At 44.2% G+C, this 17,332-nt stretch overlaps 1 protein-coding gene across 1 annotated transcript in view; it reads left to right on the forward strand.

The window, feature by feature from the left end:
• The window catches only part of LOC144773378 (ATP-binding cassette sub-family C member 2-like), a 560,817-nt gene that overhangs the window by 272,847 nt on the left and 270,638 nt on the right, over positions 1 to 17,332 (forward strand). Inside the window, exon 10 of the mRNA XM_078658348.1 lies at positions 7,520 to 7,604. Within this exon, the coding sequence (XP_078514474.1) occupies positions 7,520 to 7,604 (85 nt within the window). The remainder of the gene's footprint in view (positions 1 to 7,519; positions 7,605 to 17,332) is intronic.

Below are 17,332 nucleotides of genomic sequence, written 5' to 3' on the forward strand. Positions count from 1 at the left end.
CCAGGTCATCACAGGAGTAAGAGAGAGTTATGGTTTTACCTGAAGTCGTTTGGGCAGTGGGCCCTGGCGCTGAGCACAGAATGAGCGTGGACAGGCGCAGGCGCGCCTTCGAGGTGCCGGTGGTGGGTCCGCTGCACGCTCGAGACAGCGTCTGCTTAAGAACCATCAGGAACAAAAGCAAGTTGCCCCGGAAGGAAACATTCACATAATAATTCACAGGGATTGAATGTAGAACAATATAAATGTATCAAAAATATAAGTTTTTAATTCTTATTCCATATGTAACATTTCTCCAAAGTAAATGTCTGGCAACAAAGTACTACCAATACCATCATATCACATTTAGTGGTAGTATATAAAACACCTTTCGCATAAAATGTGGACATTCAATTCAACCACATTCATGTGAATTAAACACAATGTATAGTTAAATTAGAATCCAAATGATTTGAATATTTATGCAAAAACGGTGTTGTGCGTCGACGTTTCGGTCCCCCAGTGGTCTAGTAGATCCTTGGGACCATCTTCAGGACAAAACGGTTGCACAAGAATATCTAATATATGAAAACAACAATAATAAACATAAATGATACCCTATGACACAAAGAGAATTGTGTAGTCTGCTCACACCACAAAGAAGAACAAGCAGTGTCTTAACACCACTAAAACAAGCCGACAGACCAATCACCCTATCACCACAACTGTGAGTAATTCAAGCTTACTAAAAAGAGAAGCTAAGATGTTACAGGCCAAGCTAGTTATGAGATCCTATCCATACAGATTGGTCAAACATGCCATGAAAAGGGCATGGTTTTATGACCGTCAAGCTCTACTACAGAAAGATAAACGGGAAGTTGTGAATGTGAACACAACGCAACCCATTACGTGTGTTATGACCTATGGTACGGAGTCTCATCAAATTAGTAAAATAATTAGATGAAACTGGCACCTTATCAGGAAGGTAAAACCACAACTGGAAATGCCACGCTTTGCCTTCAAGAGGGGTAGGAATCTACGTCATCACCTTGTAAAAGCTTATATTGAACCAACGTCTAGTACCATCACCAACTTATGGGGCCTAACACCAATTGTAGGACATTATCCGTGTGGTAGTTGTGCGGCTTGTGTAACCACTGAGATAACAAAAAGTTGTTGTTTGAATGGAAGAGTTATAACACTAAGGCATCATTCGAATTGTCTCACTAAGAATGTAGTCTATTGTATACAGTGTCCTTGCGCTCTGATTTACATTGGGAAAACAACCCAGGAAATCAAGAAACGCATCCTACAACATCAATCACGCATCCGCTGCAATGTCAGTACGGCCCCTTTGGTTGAACATTATCAAAAACTGTCACACATGCCATCTGAAATGAAATGGTTTGTTCTTGAAGTTGTAAAAGGCACAAAGAGAAGGCAGAATGTAGACAAACTACTCACACAGAAGGAGAACAAATGGATCTGGTCTTGCAACACGGTCGATAATGGACTGAACTCTTTAATCGAATGGCACACATTGGCCACTTTAAGATAATTATGGTGTACCTTATAGACACTTTGCACATTTTACTATTGGTCATGGCATTTCTTGCTCTGGATGTTGTTTATTAGAGCTGTAAATATGCGACCATGAGCAGGAATTCTTACTTTCCCAACCATTCGGTATTAGGCTACCTATAGAACACTCGGCTGAGTGTTTCCCGTGTTGCAGTAGGCTTTGACAATAAATCAGAAACATGGGATTTAAAGCAGGACTTCTAGTGTCCAACAAGTTTACATTTGGTTGCCTAGTGAACACACGGCTGAGTGTCCTCTGTTTTGGCCGCCGTGTATTACGACCAAGCCTCGCTAATTTTGTTGTGTTTTGTGGTGCAATAGACCCGGTGTGGTCTGTTGCAATTAATAATGTTTTGTAACAACCGCTGTAACTTTATTTAGTTTGCGCTACATTTTAAAGCGCTCCAAAGTAATTTTTAGGCTGGATATGCCTCGGTGGCGATGTAGTATAGGTCCACTCCAATATGGCCGCCACCGTTTCCATCAATTGACGTCATCAATCTTCGAGCGTCTTAATCGGGGCTCAATGGCTCAACTGGCGATCCCTGAACTTTGCAGTCGGGCGTCCCGGGACTAAGCATGGCTAGTTCTCTTGCCGCTTAAGTAAGTAAACCGGCTATGGAGAAGTCGATCTTTGTTTGGTCGAGTTGATTGTAGATGTGGCTACTTTGGTTTATCGTACACTCGATGTTAAATGAATAACATTTTGTAATTTTAGGTTATATTGTGGCTTATCGTGACGTGAGTGTTTCTAAATATTCTTTCAGCACATGGGTGTTCCACAAGTGGTGGTGGAAGAATAAGAATTATGGACTTATTATTGATTATGGTCTATGTTGTTTTTTGTTGTTTTTTTAGATGACCAGTCTGGCTTGTTCTTCACGTGAGTAATGCCATTCTAGTGGTGATGAAGTTAGGTTTATGAACTTATCTGTGCAGGACAATGACACTGTCATTTACTCTTACAGATTGCGACTATGTCTGATCTTTGAGACATGTAAGTAGCCTGAGTTCGTTGGGTGATACTTAGATTTAGACATATCTTCTATGGATGGTTAGGTCACCCGCTTTTTAGTAAGCTTGAATTACTCACAGTTGTGGTGATAGGGTGATTGGTCTGTCGGCTTGTTTTAGTGGTGTTAAGACACTGTTTGTTCTTCTTTGTGGTGTGAGCAGACTACACAATTCTCTTTGTGTCATAGGGTATCATTTATGTTTATTATTGTTGTTTTCATATATTAGATATTCTTGTGCAATCGTTTTGTCCTGAAGATGGTCCCAAGGATCTACTAGACCACCGGGGGACCGAAACGTCGACGCACAACACCGTTTTTGCATAAATATTCAAATCATTTGGATTCTAATTTAACTATACATTGTGTTTAATTCACATGAATGTGGTTGAATTGAATGTCCACATTTTATGCGAAAGGTGTTTTATATACTACCACTAAATGTGATTTAATGTTATTGGTAGTACTTTGTTGCCAGACATTTACTTTGGAGTAATGTTACATATGGAATAAGAATTAAAAACTTATATTTTTGATACATTTATATTGTTCTACATTCAATCCCTGTGATTACAAATAATTAAGTGTTCATGTATGTGACACCATCTAAAAAGTGAATTATTATGTGAATGTTTCCTTCCCTGGCAACTTGCTTTTGTTATTGACGATACCCAGTCCCTGGGGGATTATTGGGTGGCTCTGTTTTGATCCTATTGTTATAAGACCCATCAGGGGCATCAGAGGACTAGCCCGCTGACCGGAATACTCCCAAAATGGCGGCGGTCCCAAGCTGTAACTGCGGGGGACTTTGAGTTGTGGACTCTCTAGCTGATGAGTTCCACAGACTGCAAATGCGCAGATTAAAATGATCAAAGACAGCATTTTAAAAAGCAACAAGTGCAGAGTTTAAAAAACAAATAGTGCAATTTTAAGAACCAGGAACAAAGTTGTATCTCCCGGCTCAATCCTCAGGAGGACTTCACCTGGCGCGCTCGCACCAGGGTCTGCTTAAGTACCGTCAGGGGCTTCAGAGGACTAGCCCACTGACTGGAATACTCCCAAAATGACAGCGGTCCTGTGCTGTAACTGCGGGGGACTTTGAGTTGTGGACTCTCTAGCTGATGAGTTCCACATAGTGCTAATGCACAGATTCAAATTATCAAAGACAGCATTTTAAAAAGCAATAAGTGCAGAGTTTAAAAAACAAATAGTGCAATTTTTAGAACCAGGAACAAAGTTGGTCTCGCCCAGCTCAAGCGCAGGGGGACTTCACTTCTAAAATAGTACAGAGGTTGAATAGGCCTGCTGCAAATGACAGATTACACAACAGTATTTTATGTCCATAGCTCAGTGGGTTATGGTTTTGTCACAGAGATTCTTTTGTATCTGTGCAGTTCATAAGTTACAATCATAATATAGCACAGTGAGCTTTGAAGTGTCATTAAAGAGCTGCATGCAAACTACATGGTACAGATTAGAAAATTGTTTTTCTCCAAGTCTTTCATTATCCTAATGTTGCTAAAATGGGTTTGTTTCGGTGGAAACAAACTTTTATTAGTAAAGCCAACCCTAACCACTGTTATGTTCTGAATCTTGAGTTTGTACTTGTCCAGACCAAGCACTTTAAAAAAATGCCTACCAGCATGAATTACATGAATCCTACACCTTGTAGTCATCTTCGTTTTATCTAACAATTTTTATACACTGATTTACACATGTATGATTCATTGTCCTTGTATTTGGGTGTGATGTAAAGTTCCCCTACACTGATATGAGAGTTGATATAAAACAAAAGAAATATATGTGAGATAGGAACTATGGAGTGATGAGGGGCACTGTTGGAGGGCAATAGTGAGGGAATAATTGAAGGGCCCAGCATAGATTGTTAAATCCAGGTGCACTGTAAGATCATTGTGTACTATGCTTTAAAAGCTTATACAATTTATTATATAATACAATATGTGTTGTAGAATGTGCACATTTTGCACACATTTTTAGGGAGAGATAATCCCCCCCCCCAAAAAAAAACAAACACTCCTTGTAGTGTTCAGGCTTGTTTGATGCACTCACTATGCACCGTATGGAGCTGGTCTGAGAAAATTTGCCGGGGCTGATTTGGGTTCCCCATCTGGCCTTGTCTGTATCATCCACACACTAGCCACCACTTGTAGAAGGGTACTGCTTTACAGTCTATGCAGAGCATGTGTAACTTTGCAGCACAAGCTACGAATAGAAAATGCTACTTACCATGTAAGCATCTGTTCATAACGTGTAGTAATGTAGATTCTCATGCGCCCACCCTCTTCCCCGGAAGCACGTGCCAATGATCACAGATCTCATTTCTTTACTTCTTAAAGTCCCTCTTTCAATACACATGTGCACTAAGCTCCTTCTGCCCACCGCTCCTTCATAGTCTCACCCGGTGTGCTAAAAACAATCCGGAAGGCAGTGCCTATGCGCATTGCCAGCTAAGAGAGGAGTTACTATATACTTTTTAACCAGAAAGACTTCTATGAAGAACAACAACTTGCAAGCATCCGAGCCCAAAACTAGATGGCAGAATCATGCAGAGCATGTGAAACTACAGTACAGCACATACACACAGAGGTGTATAAGGTACGTAACATTTTCCTTTCAGGCATTTACTTGAACGATTCCCTCAATGCAAATAGCTCGAACATGTGGTCTGTTTAGGGCAGGACTTAACCCGTCTGCAAGGTGGAAACGGGCAGGAATCACATTAAAAATTGGTGGGCAGGAGTTTCTTCACTGGAAAAAAAATGTTTTCCTGTAGAGAGAAAAGAACAGAAAAATGTACAAGTGTTCACATCGGAAGGAACTTTCCTGTTTACTGATCTGCACCATGTACAATTACACATGCGAAAAGATCTCTACCTGGTCCTGTCTGAATTCAGAAATGTTTTCCAGCAGTACATATAAAAGCCTACTCTTTGAAACTGGAAAACGGACTGAACCAAAGAAGGCAAGGGATTACAACGGAAACCTTTTGTAAATTTGTAAAATCCTTACATCTGCACCCATAACAGTTTATAAATGTATGGGTGCCTATTTCTGAACAGCCGGGCTCTTCCCGAAAGCGCTTTCCTACTTTATTGTAATCGTCCCTTCAGTGTTGCTCAGAGGCTTCCTTTGTATTTAGTAATATTGCATTTTAGTAATTTTACAGTTGAGGTAGGGTGCAAAATATATCTAATAAATACAGCACTGCAGAAACAAAATAAACCGTATCTTATGGGAAACTACGTTAAGACTATACGCGATCTGTTGCGCAATTAAATTAAAATAGTTAAACATCAGAAGGCGATTTAAACATTTCTAGCGGGTTCTAGGGCGTTTTCATTGATGAAGAGATCTGTGCGTTGTGCCGCAAGTAACCTGCAGGGGGTGGAAGAGGGCTGTTAGGACACACCGGGAACTGGAATCTCTGTTAAGTTGCTTCCTTCTGCGGTGCCTCGGCAGCTTTATGCTTCAGCTGCCAAGGTCACAGGCTAATATCCGTGACATTTGGGCGCATCTTAATTGAAAATGTGCACTTGTAATTAATCAGCTCCAATATTAATAGGCATGGCAATTCTATGAAACTGAGCGCGGACGGATTCTATAAATATGCCGAGCCAGTTCTTGTCAGGAACTGACATTTGATATGTCTGTCTGCAAGGCACACAAACTTGTCACAAACGGCGAACAGCAGACCCAAATAACTCATGTGATATATAGTCATTTAATATCATTTTCAAGGAAGGTCGATATGCTGCATACACTAAGTTTTACTCATTGTGGCTCGATCCACAAAATATTTTCCTTTATTTGAGTGGTTGTGTCTTCTCTTGATTTAACAATAACATACAGTCAGTGCTTAATTTGAGCCGGTGGCTGCAGGTGGATTCCACCAGCAGCATTTTTGAGGACCAGCATTTCATTAGACTTTGACCTAGAGCGAGAATGGCACAAAAAACGCAAAAGAAGGAGGAAGAGAAAGATGGGAAAATACTGTGACAAAGGGAGGAAGCAGGTATAAACAATGCTTGCTAGAGTGAGGGAAGGGACAGGGACTGTTTGGATTAAAGGGGCTGGGGTGGAGTAAAGACTACGCAGCTGCAGCCTTAGTATTCAGCATCTCAACCTTCGTAGCGCCGACAGAGGCACTTATTCTGTTACAGATTAGGCACTGAATATACTCCTACATTGAAGGAGTAAAACAGGCTGTTCATGTGAAAAATTGTTGTGTATCTGGCCAATGGCTATTTAGGCAAAATGTTCCTCTTTGAGGTCGTACTCATTAGAAATGCCAATCTCTGTAACATGACATAACTTAAAAACAGTTTCCCACACACCCCAACATTTTTAATGATTTTGACGTGCTTCAAACTTTTTGGGAGTTGTTGAATTGAAATATCAGGAATATGATATCTGCGGGACCATTCTGTCAAAATAATGTATTTAATAATAATGATGGGCGCCTTGTAGGGATAATTCAGATTGGCTCAACCAACCAAAATGGCTGCATTCTCGATCCAGTGGCAGGTGAGGGAAGCGCAGGCAGTCGGTATATTAGCCTGTGCCTGGCGAGATTTAAGGCATGGGTTTTATTGCCCATAGGCTCTCCGGCGTTAAAAGCAGCTGCTCATTATACAGCGTGCAATAATGCGTTTTTATATTATTATCGTAGGCAGTAATATTAATAATAAAAAAAGATCGTCTTTACTCCTGATTATTATGGTCCAATGGTAGTGTTATTTTTTTAAAATTTCTATTAGTATAAGTACTATTCATTCCCATAAAAGTTAAAGTTATAGGTTTAGGTTATCTTTATTGTGATTATTGTTTAGAACTATAACTGTTTTTTTCTTACACACATTGTTTTGATGTAATAGTGTGTTATGCACCATTTAATAGACCGTAATCTTAGAGGAAATTCTGTTTTTCAGACGAAGGTGTCTTTGGGCCGGCTAGAATCTTTTCTTTGTGGAGAAGAACTTGATGTTGAAAACATTCAGACGGTCTACAGTGGAGGTAAGTCTATGCAACATAGTTCGTGCCACTACATGAGAAACATTGCGCTGTCTATTATCCTGTACAATTCCGGAACATTTATGAACTATTATTTGATAAAATACTTTACATCCTCAATTGCATGCAAGTTTAACATTGTTTCTGGATAGGAATTAGACAGTTAGAGTTTTTGATTATTAGATTGGATAACATTCCTCTGCCTCCTCAAGCCATTTTCTTTTTAGATCTTGCCTAATAGATAATACGAAAACAACAGTTGATGGACAGAAAGCAGAACAATGTCATACATTCACCCCAGTACAAAGATCTGGGCCTAAATCCATCGTTTTTTTGCTTACCATGCCAATCCAGTTTGAACCCAGCCATATGCAAATCAGTCTTGACCCTGGGACCCATGGAAACAGTCCAGCCCGAACTGCCAAGCCAGGTCCTCCCTGGACTGGAAACAAGCAACCTAGGACCGGTTTCGGGCTTTCAGCCCTCATCAGCCAGCATAGCTTGATTCCAGTGGCATGGAGAGCACGGGACTCACATCTGAGCATACCCGTCCCTCTTGGGGTGATAAATACAAAAACAACAGTTGATGGACAGAATGCAGAACAATGTCATACATTCATCCCAGTACAGAGATCTGGGTCTAAATACATCGTTTAGGGCACAGGGTCAAGACTGATTTGCATATGGCTGGGTTCAAACTGGAATGGCATGGGGAGAAAAAAAACGATGAAGTAGCCAATGGGAGCAGTCCAGTATTATTAAGATAGGAGATATGTATTCGGCCGAACAAAGACACTTGTTTTTAGATCTACAGCAAAAATATGGATTGAGTGCTGGTTCTGTTTTTAAGTATATTCAGGTCACGAAATTCTTAGCCCAAATTAGTGCCGAATTGTTCTTCTTAGGTAATATCCCCCATTTGGAAGCGGTTATCCACCCGAAGTGTCGAATAAAGCATATCTAAAAATCTCAGTTAAATCTATGATTTAGAGAAGGTAGAAGACAATTGGACTAGGAAGCTGGGCGATGGAGATACAGAAATTTATAGGTCAATCGCTCTAGGAAAGGAATTTTTTTTATCATCTTAACTGAAAGCCCAGCACTATAAAACAATCTTCAATCTTTACTTTACTCCGACAAAGCTATTTGGGTGGGGCAAAAGGGCAGATGAAAGATGCCCCAGGTGCACACAAGGCCTAGTTGATATGATACACATGTTTTTTAGCTGTGCAAAATTGCAAACTTTAAAGCAAGGATGGTTCCTGCAGGGGTGTTAGGAAAGCAAATTTCTATTACGCCACTTAGGATGCCTCTGGACTATGGCAATAAAGCAACTTTGGACATGACCCACATTAACTTTGTTTTTATCTTGGCTGCAGTAGGTTGTCTCCTTATAGTAACTAGATGGAAGGATCCTGGTGGGGTCGCCTACTTGGCATATATAACCCAGAAACAGCCCTATATAACTGTAAGGAGAGTTGCCCTAAGAAAAGGGGTCAAAAGATCTGGTCCCCCTTGACCAAGCTGTTGGGGTGGGCAGAAATACTTCTAAAACGTTTCCTACCTCCCCCAACATTTTTGTATTCCTTTACCCATGAATAGCATTATAGATGTTAATACACAAACTATTTGAATGTTTATTAAATGTCAATGTGACTGCAAGGAAATTAGGGGAATTTGTGGGAATAATTTTGAGATTTTGTTTTTGTTTTTTGAAAACAGATTTTATTTGTCAAATAACAAATATGATGCAGAGCTCTGTAACCCAGAAACTTCTGCACAATAAACGTACATCATCATGGCTTTGACAGTTAAACAGAAGAAATGGAAGGAAATGTAAATAGAAGGAAACAAAAAAATAAATGAAATAAGCCCAACCACCACCCTCCTGTCACACTTAGGGCCACACTTAGGGCACATTCGCAACCTGCAATGTGGAATCAAAGGAATTCAGGACGAAATTTACCCTAGAAGGGACTTGTAGAGGGGAACAGAAAGTGACCTTCTTTTTAGTAAACAACGGGCAGAGGCTATCAGTCTTGCTTGCCTTTCCTTTGACATGAACGCCTTGCAACAAGTCATGTCCAGAATGGATCCCAGGAACTTGGCCGACCTGGATAGGACTGATTTTTCTGTGTTGAGCTGAAGATGTCCAGGTGAGCGGCCGCTGGCTACCCAAGCATCGCCTTCTCCACATCAATCTGTTAGAGCTCAGGGCCATCGTCTGGCCTTACAGGCTTTCCTTCCGCGGATCCGAAGATCCAATGCCCTAGTCTGTACAGACAACACGACGGCAATGCATTATATAAACAAGCAAGGGGGTACAAGGTTGCATCTTCTATCCAAGGAAGCTCAGGAGGTTTGGGAATGGGCTATCCAAAAGAAAATATCTCTCTCGGCGGAGCATCTTCCAGGCGCCCTCAACAAGACAGCAGACACACTCAGTCGCCTCAACTTCATGAGGCACGAGTGGGAATTAGACCATGACACTCTGGAAAGGATTTTCAGTCTCTGGGGCACTACGTCCATAGATCTCTTTGCCACTCCAGAGAACAAGAAATGCAGACTCTAGGCAAGCAGGGAGCACCATCCGGGATAATTGGGGAATGTTCTTTTGATGGCCTGGTCAGGCGCATTTGTTTACGCTTTTCCTCCGATCCCACTAATTCCCAGATTTCTCATGAAGCTCAAAGCGGAACCCTGCAGGATAATTCTAGTGGCCCCGGCGTGGCCTCGCCAATTTTGGTTTACAGAGCTTCTCCTTCTCTCCCTGGATCGTCCAATTCACCTGCGCCCAATTTCTTCTCTGCTGTCGATGTCCCAGGGCCAAGTGGTACATCCGGATTGGCGCACGCTTCAGTTGTCAGCGTGGCTTCTGAGCACCGAGAATTTCAGAATCTGAGGGGCATATTATCAAGCATGGAGTTAAAATTATCGCCGCTTTGGGCTTGATAATCTACCCTTGAGAATTCCAAATAGAAGCCCATGTTGACACCAGAACAGGAGCTTATATTGGAATTCTCAAGGGCCTATTATCAAGCCCATTATCGCCGCTTTAGCGGCAGTTTTCTGCCTCTAAAGTGGCGATAATTTTAACTCCGTTTCTTGATAATATGCCCCTAAATATCTCGTTAGAGTGTAAAGAGGTGCTAGCACAAGCCCGAGCACCAAGTACGAATAAAACATATCGGGTGAAATGGAAACATTTCTGCCTGTGGTGCCGGCAAAAGAACATTCATCCTTACGCTTCTGCTCCACATCAGATTTTGCCATACATTCTGGCATTGGCTAAATCAGGTCTCGCTCCCTCCTCCATCAAGGTGCACCTTGCAACCATTTCTAGATTCAGACAAACTTCTTCTGGACCTTCGCTCTGGTCAGCAAGGATCGTTAAACAATTTCTGAAGGGTCTTTTTAGAGTTTTTCCACCAGTTAGGCCTCCACCACCTCTGTGGCAGCTTAACATAGTCCTTACTCAACTCATGAGGCCACCTTCTGAACCAATTCATAGAGCGGACCTTAAGTTCCTCTCATGGAAAGTGGCCCTCCTTCTCTCATTGACATTCGCCAGGAGGGTAGGTGAACTGCATGCTCTTACAATCAAGGAACTGTGCTTGCAGTTTAAAAAGGAAACTTTGATTCTGAGGACGAATCCCAAATTTATCCTGAACGTCCCTTCAGACTTTCATTTGAATGAACCAGTGATTCTCAAGTCCTTCTTTCCTCGACCTACTACTCCAGCGGAGAGGGCTCTTCACTCGCTGGATGCTCAAAGGTGTTTGAAATTTTGTCTCCAGCGTACCAAAGTCTTCAGAAGATCTACACAGCTCTTTGTTGCTTTCAGTGCCCCTTGCTTGGGTTTCCCTCTTTCAAAACAGGGGGTGGCACGATGGATTGCCAGCGTGATCCAATACTGTCACCAAGCTGCTGGTAAGCCCCTAGAAGAGCGAGTCCGGGCGCACTCTTCGAGATCCATGTCTTCTTCAGCTGCTCTCTTCGCAGGAGTGCCGATCAAGGACATTTGCAGGGCAGCGACATGGAGCAGTGCCCATACTTTCACGAAGCATTACTGCTTGGCTTCCTCCGCGCATAGTGATGCCACAGTGGGACAAGCAGTCCTGAGGAATCTCTCTCAAAAAGTGGTGAGCTTTCCCTACTAACCCTCCTTCCTTTTATTGGTTTTGCACATTTTGTAACTCATGATGTTTCACTGTCTATTTTTTGATATCTTGTATCTCTGATGACTGGGTCCATCTTACAAGATTTATTACAATGTATTACACAAAATGTGCTTCCTGACTGCTCGCTATTCTGAAACAAGCTATGGGAATCTATGAAAGTTCCAATACTGGAGTAAGAAAACAAGTCACTTACCTGTAACTTTGGTTCTCCAGTATTGGTAACTTTCATAGATTCTCATGCGCCCACCCTCCTACCGTGGGAAAGCTCAACCTCTAGCATCTTCTGTTATACTGTTACACAACGGCTACTTAAATCTGAGGCTCTGAGCCTCTCTCAGGAAGGTTCTATGGGGTGAGGCTGGTCTGATTGGCTGTTCATTCTGTTTGGTCTCTTTTGCAAAAAGAGGTGGATATGCTACAAAATGAGATGAGGCCTAGTATTTCTATGGTAGTTTTTATTTACCAGGGAATCCCATCCTGACGAGGGGGAATGATACAAGCTATGGGAATCTATGAAAGTTACCAATACTGGAGAACCAAAGTTACAGGTAACTAACTTGTTTTCTTATATATGTTGCCCCCAACCCTGTCCATGATACGCAGGAGTACCAACTTTGGTGAGCAGGGAAGGTCCCAACCCAATACTTCCGACTGGCAGGCCATGACATTTCTCCAAAATTTGGCGAGAGCAGAGCAGTGCCAGGCTGTATGCATCAGAGTTCCCTCCTCCCGCTCGCACCTAAGACACACAGGGGAGGCCACCAATCCCGCCTGCCACAATCTAACTCTCGTAAAATACACCCGGTGAAGGTACTTGAACTGGATAAAGCGCAGGCGCGCCGCTATTGCAGCCCCCCGTGGGGAGGCCAGCACCTCTGTCCAGTCCTCTTCCTACAATGAACCTGCATCACTCTCCCAGGCCTCTCTGAGCCTCTGCAGTGTAGAGGAGCTATGCATGACTATGGCTCAATATTTTTCATCGACTGGTGTCATTCCCTCACGTTCATGACTGGTCTAAGAATCTTCCAGTATGTCCTTGTGATGATGTTTCCTCCCAGTCCTTGATACACATTGTTTTATTTTGTAGATTTTATAGTGAGCCTAGAAAAACTTGGATAATGCCAATTTTATAGATGATGGGACTACGTACCTGTCGTCCAGCCTTTTTAGCTCTCCAACTTGCTGAGGATGAGTCGTACAAAAACAATGTTGCTTGTTTTCTTAGATATTGTGTTAGGCACAGAGCAAACCTTGGTTAAAAGTAGTCTCTACGTCCTCAAAGAACTTGGTTATATATAAGAAAATTGATGAACTGGAAATTTTTATTGTATCATGCATTGTTTTAACATTTTATCTGTATTATGATGTGCGATAATTATACTGTTATCTTTGTATTTTTATGAACTTTTATGGTTTTATTCGAACTTGGAAAACGAATAAAGCATTTTTGAATTTGAATTGACTAGGGATTGATACATTTTAGAGATCTTGCAGTCCTGGAGATCTCCCATAAATACCTTCACCTCGACCGGGCTAAACTCGGGAAGGGACGCCAACCCCTCCAAGCTAGGGGAGATGGCATGCCTGAACTGAACGTATCTATAAAATTGGGTCCTCGGAATCTGGAAATCCTGCTGGAGATCTTGGAAGGACCTCAGGACCACTCCCCGCATTACATCCCCCAGGATAGAAATCCCAATGTTATCCCAGCCAAGAAACCCAGACAGAGTAGCCAGCTGTGGCAGTCACCAACTGTTCTAAAGGGGGGGGTCTCTCTCGTTAATCTACCCCACCACCCCATCCTACGAAGTGCCTGCATCCAAACCTGAAACACAACCCTCGTGGCTGGCGGCAAAGAGTTGCGCAGCGGTGCTGAATATAATACAGTATGCAAGGTACAATCCACCATACACCTCCCTCAACAGCGTAGGCAGGGTCCTCCCTGTCCCTGTACCACCATTGGTTTAATACGAGCAAGTGCGAGGCCATATAATATGATTGAATATGAGTGGCAGCCAGTCCCCCGCAATACTTAGATAGAAAACACATCCGCAGCACCACTCTAGCTACACCTCCTGCCCACTGAAACAGCCCTAAGGCCACATTAACCTGTCGGAACCATTTGGAAGGGATCGGAAATGGTTGATTTTGTAACTGATACAATAAGCGTGGGAGCAAGACCATCTTAAAGATAGCCAATTGCCCAAATATGGACAAGGGCATATGGGACCAGGTCTTAAGATCCTCCCGCATGCGAGCCCAAACCGGGGCAAGATTTCTAGCCCAAGACAAGCCAAGCAAGTCTGACAGGAATACCCCCAAATATTTCACACCCTCCGTAGTGACCTGCACCACCGAAGCCCAATGTTCTAGGCCCGCCGCTGTCCCCAGTACCCACAAGGTGGACTTGCGGGGGTTCATAAATAACCCTGATGACGCCCCAAAAATATGCATAATGCAGATTAACCTCGGTCCTGTCCTATTGACATTTGTAAGATAGAATAACACATCGTCTGCGTATAGAGCAATACGGTCCGAAAGTCCATGTGCCCATTCAAATCCCGCCACTTGTGCATCCATCCGCACCCAGGCAGCCAAGGGTTCCATGGCCAATGCAAACAGGTATGGCGACAGAGGATAACCCTGCCTGGTGCCACATCTGATGGAAAATGAGGAGGAAGTAGAGAATGAGGAGGAAGTAGAGCCAGCGATGCGCACCGAAGCAGTAAAGTCAGTGTACAGTAAATTCTGGTCAGACAGGAAAGGTGGGCCGATATTCAGGCGGCGCAGAAGCACGAACAGGTGAACTCAGCTAAGGGAATCAAATGCCCATCCATATCCGCCAATAACAATGCCACCTGTACTCCTGCTCCCTGAGCAGGTGCTATAGCTACATGAGCACGGCGAATATTGTGGCGTGTCGCTCTTTGAGGCATGAAACCCGCCTGGTCGGTATGCACCAGAGTAGTAATATGGGACCAAAGGCGATTGACCAAGGCTTTAGCCAAGATCTTCGCCTACACATTCAGCAATAAAATAGGGCTATATGAGGCATGTCGGTCAGGGGGTCGGCCCGGCTTGTGGAATACCACCACCTCCGCGTGTCTCGAGTCCCGACAGTGCCGGTTTCTGTGAATGGGCATCAGGGCTCCGCCCCCTTTACATTTACAGCAATTAATGCCAAATAAGTAATGCAAAATCTGACAAAATGAAGAAAAAAATACAAATCTTTTTGATTAAAATAATACTCACACTTGTAAGGGGCAGTGTTTGTACCACTCAGCGTCACTAAGATGTTGTTTGCTGATACCACACACTGACTAGTGTGCACCACGTCACGTGACTCACAAGGCATTCGCTTTGCCCTTCTTCTTTGCCAGCTCAGGGCTGTGATGTCATCAGCTCGGCAAAGACTGATCATCAAGACACAGTCTCCACCCCCATTTCACGTGGAGGTAAAGTGAGCCCCGGGCGTTTCTAATGCAAGTCCTGTATCATTAAGCCTCCACGTCAATCAGGGAGTCGAGAGTATTGTCACCACACTCTTTCCCAACTTGATCAAAAACAGAACCTCTCATGTGAGAAATGTGAGGTCGTCACAGAGATTATTTGCAGTAATATTAGTTAGCATTATTGATGTCAAAACTAGAATATAACATTTGCTTTATTAACCTTCTTGCTTTCTCGAATATGCTTGAAATTCACCATTTGCCCGCTCTTCTTTCAAAATTTGCTGTGCTCGCTCACCACAAGCCACTCGTCACAAACTTTTATGCCTTAGCACTTTCAAGTCTCACCAGCCACCACTGAGTCCCGAGGGAGACCACCCTCAGAAAGTGGGACCCCAGCCGCAGAAAGTATTTCTTGAAATACTCGCACGGGAAGCCATTAGGACCTGGAGCCTTCTCAGAGTTCAGATCCCCCAAGGCGGCCCCAAAATCTGAAGTATCTGTCGCGACGGAGGCGGCCTGCGGACCCCAACGGGAGTACCCGGCCCACCCCGGACAATGGATCCCCAACTTACAGCCCATTGTCAGCAAGCGTTCGCCCGACTGTGCCACTGCTCACACAGCCCCTCACTGTAAGGCTGGGGGTGCTCCCACAAAACGCGCTTTTCTTCCAGGGGACCCCAGCAGACAGCTTCTGGTCACCACCTCCGTCCGGGTCCAGAAGTGCCCCCACAAGCCTGCCCCCGCCGCCGATGCGAGACCTCAACAAGGGGGAGGGGCAGAACTGCAATGCCGCTCACCAAGATAACAATCTCGGAGGAGACCATCAAGCACCACACCGGCCTGGGTCCAGAAATGCCCCCACACATCCGTAGGCAAATGCCCCCCCTCGACTTGCATAACCCGAGATGGCCGCAGATGCAGGACCGCAGTGAGGAGGAGGGGCGGGGCCGTACTGTCGCTCCCGGGTGCCAGGTAACAATCCCAGGTAAGGCCACCTGTCACCGCACGGGCCCGGGTCCTGGAAGGCCCCTACAAGTCCACTATCCAAGCAAACTCCCCGCGGCCCGCGCAGCCCGATGTAGTAGCCGGAGGTAAAACCGCAGGCAAGGGAGAGAGGGGGGCGGAACAGCAGCGCTTCTCACCAGGTGTCAGGAAACGTCCCTGGACAGCCTCAACCTCCCGAAGCCCCCAGCACGGCCAAACTTCCTTGCCAGGCACTCCACGAGCGTCTTCTCCCACTCCTGGAAGCCTCGGAGCCGCCGCAAGCAGTCCTCTTGGCAGCAGCTGGCATCCACGTGGCCTCGCCTCAGCTAAACCGCGATGTAGGCCACGACATGAGCCACTGAAACCTCAGCCTCCAAATCGGCCCTCTAATCACGATATGGGGCTCAAACGGTAGCCCCCTCTCACGCCATGCACAAGGCGCGTATAAATCTCTGAATTTGAACGGAGATGCAGGATAAATGCAGGATGATTGCTAAAGACTGAGCGGAGCTTTCCTAGCACGCGTCCACCATGATGGATCGCTATGCCACGCCTACCTAATTTTAGGATTTTTGACCAGGTCTAGTTTCATAAGAGTAACTAATGCACCTCTGACTTTACTGCTTGAGGATGGGCTGCCCTTGATGCTAAAGGAAGCAAAACCTTCTAGCCAAAAGTCCCCTATGGTATCCCATGTCTCCTGAAAATTAATGATATCATATGAAGAGAGAAAGGTCATAAGTTCAGGATCTCTTGATTTGTCTTTAATCCCTGCTATATTCTAGCTCAGCACCTTGAGTGCTCTGGATGTTCTGCCCTTATTTTCAATGACTGGCTCGGGCACGCCTGGGTCTGGTCTCAGTCAGTCCTATCCTTCCAGCCCCCTCAGGGTTTCAAATTGGTTACACAATGGCATGGTGTGTTTCTGCGGCTCTGGCCACCCTTTTGGGGAAGATAAAGGAATCTTTCTGGGTTACACATCCCTCGGGCCAATTATCTCTATAAAAGAAGACAGACAAGGGGGAGCACAGTGATAGATCCATGGGGAAAAGGAGGAAGTAGGCATCTCTCAAGAAGGACCATACTCTCAACAAGTTATTAAAGTTAATCACCA

This window comes from Lissotriton helveticus, chromosome 8 (assembly GCF_964261635.1).
Source record: "Lissotriton helveticus chromosome 8, aLisHel1.1, whole genome shotgun sequence".
NCBI lineage: Eukaryota > Metazoa > Chordata > Amphibia > Caudata > Salamandridae > Lissotriton > Lissotriton helveticus.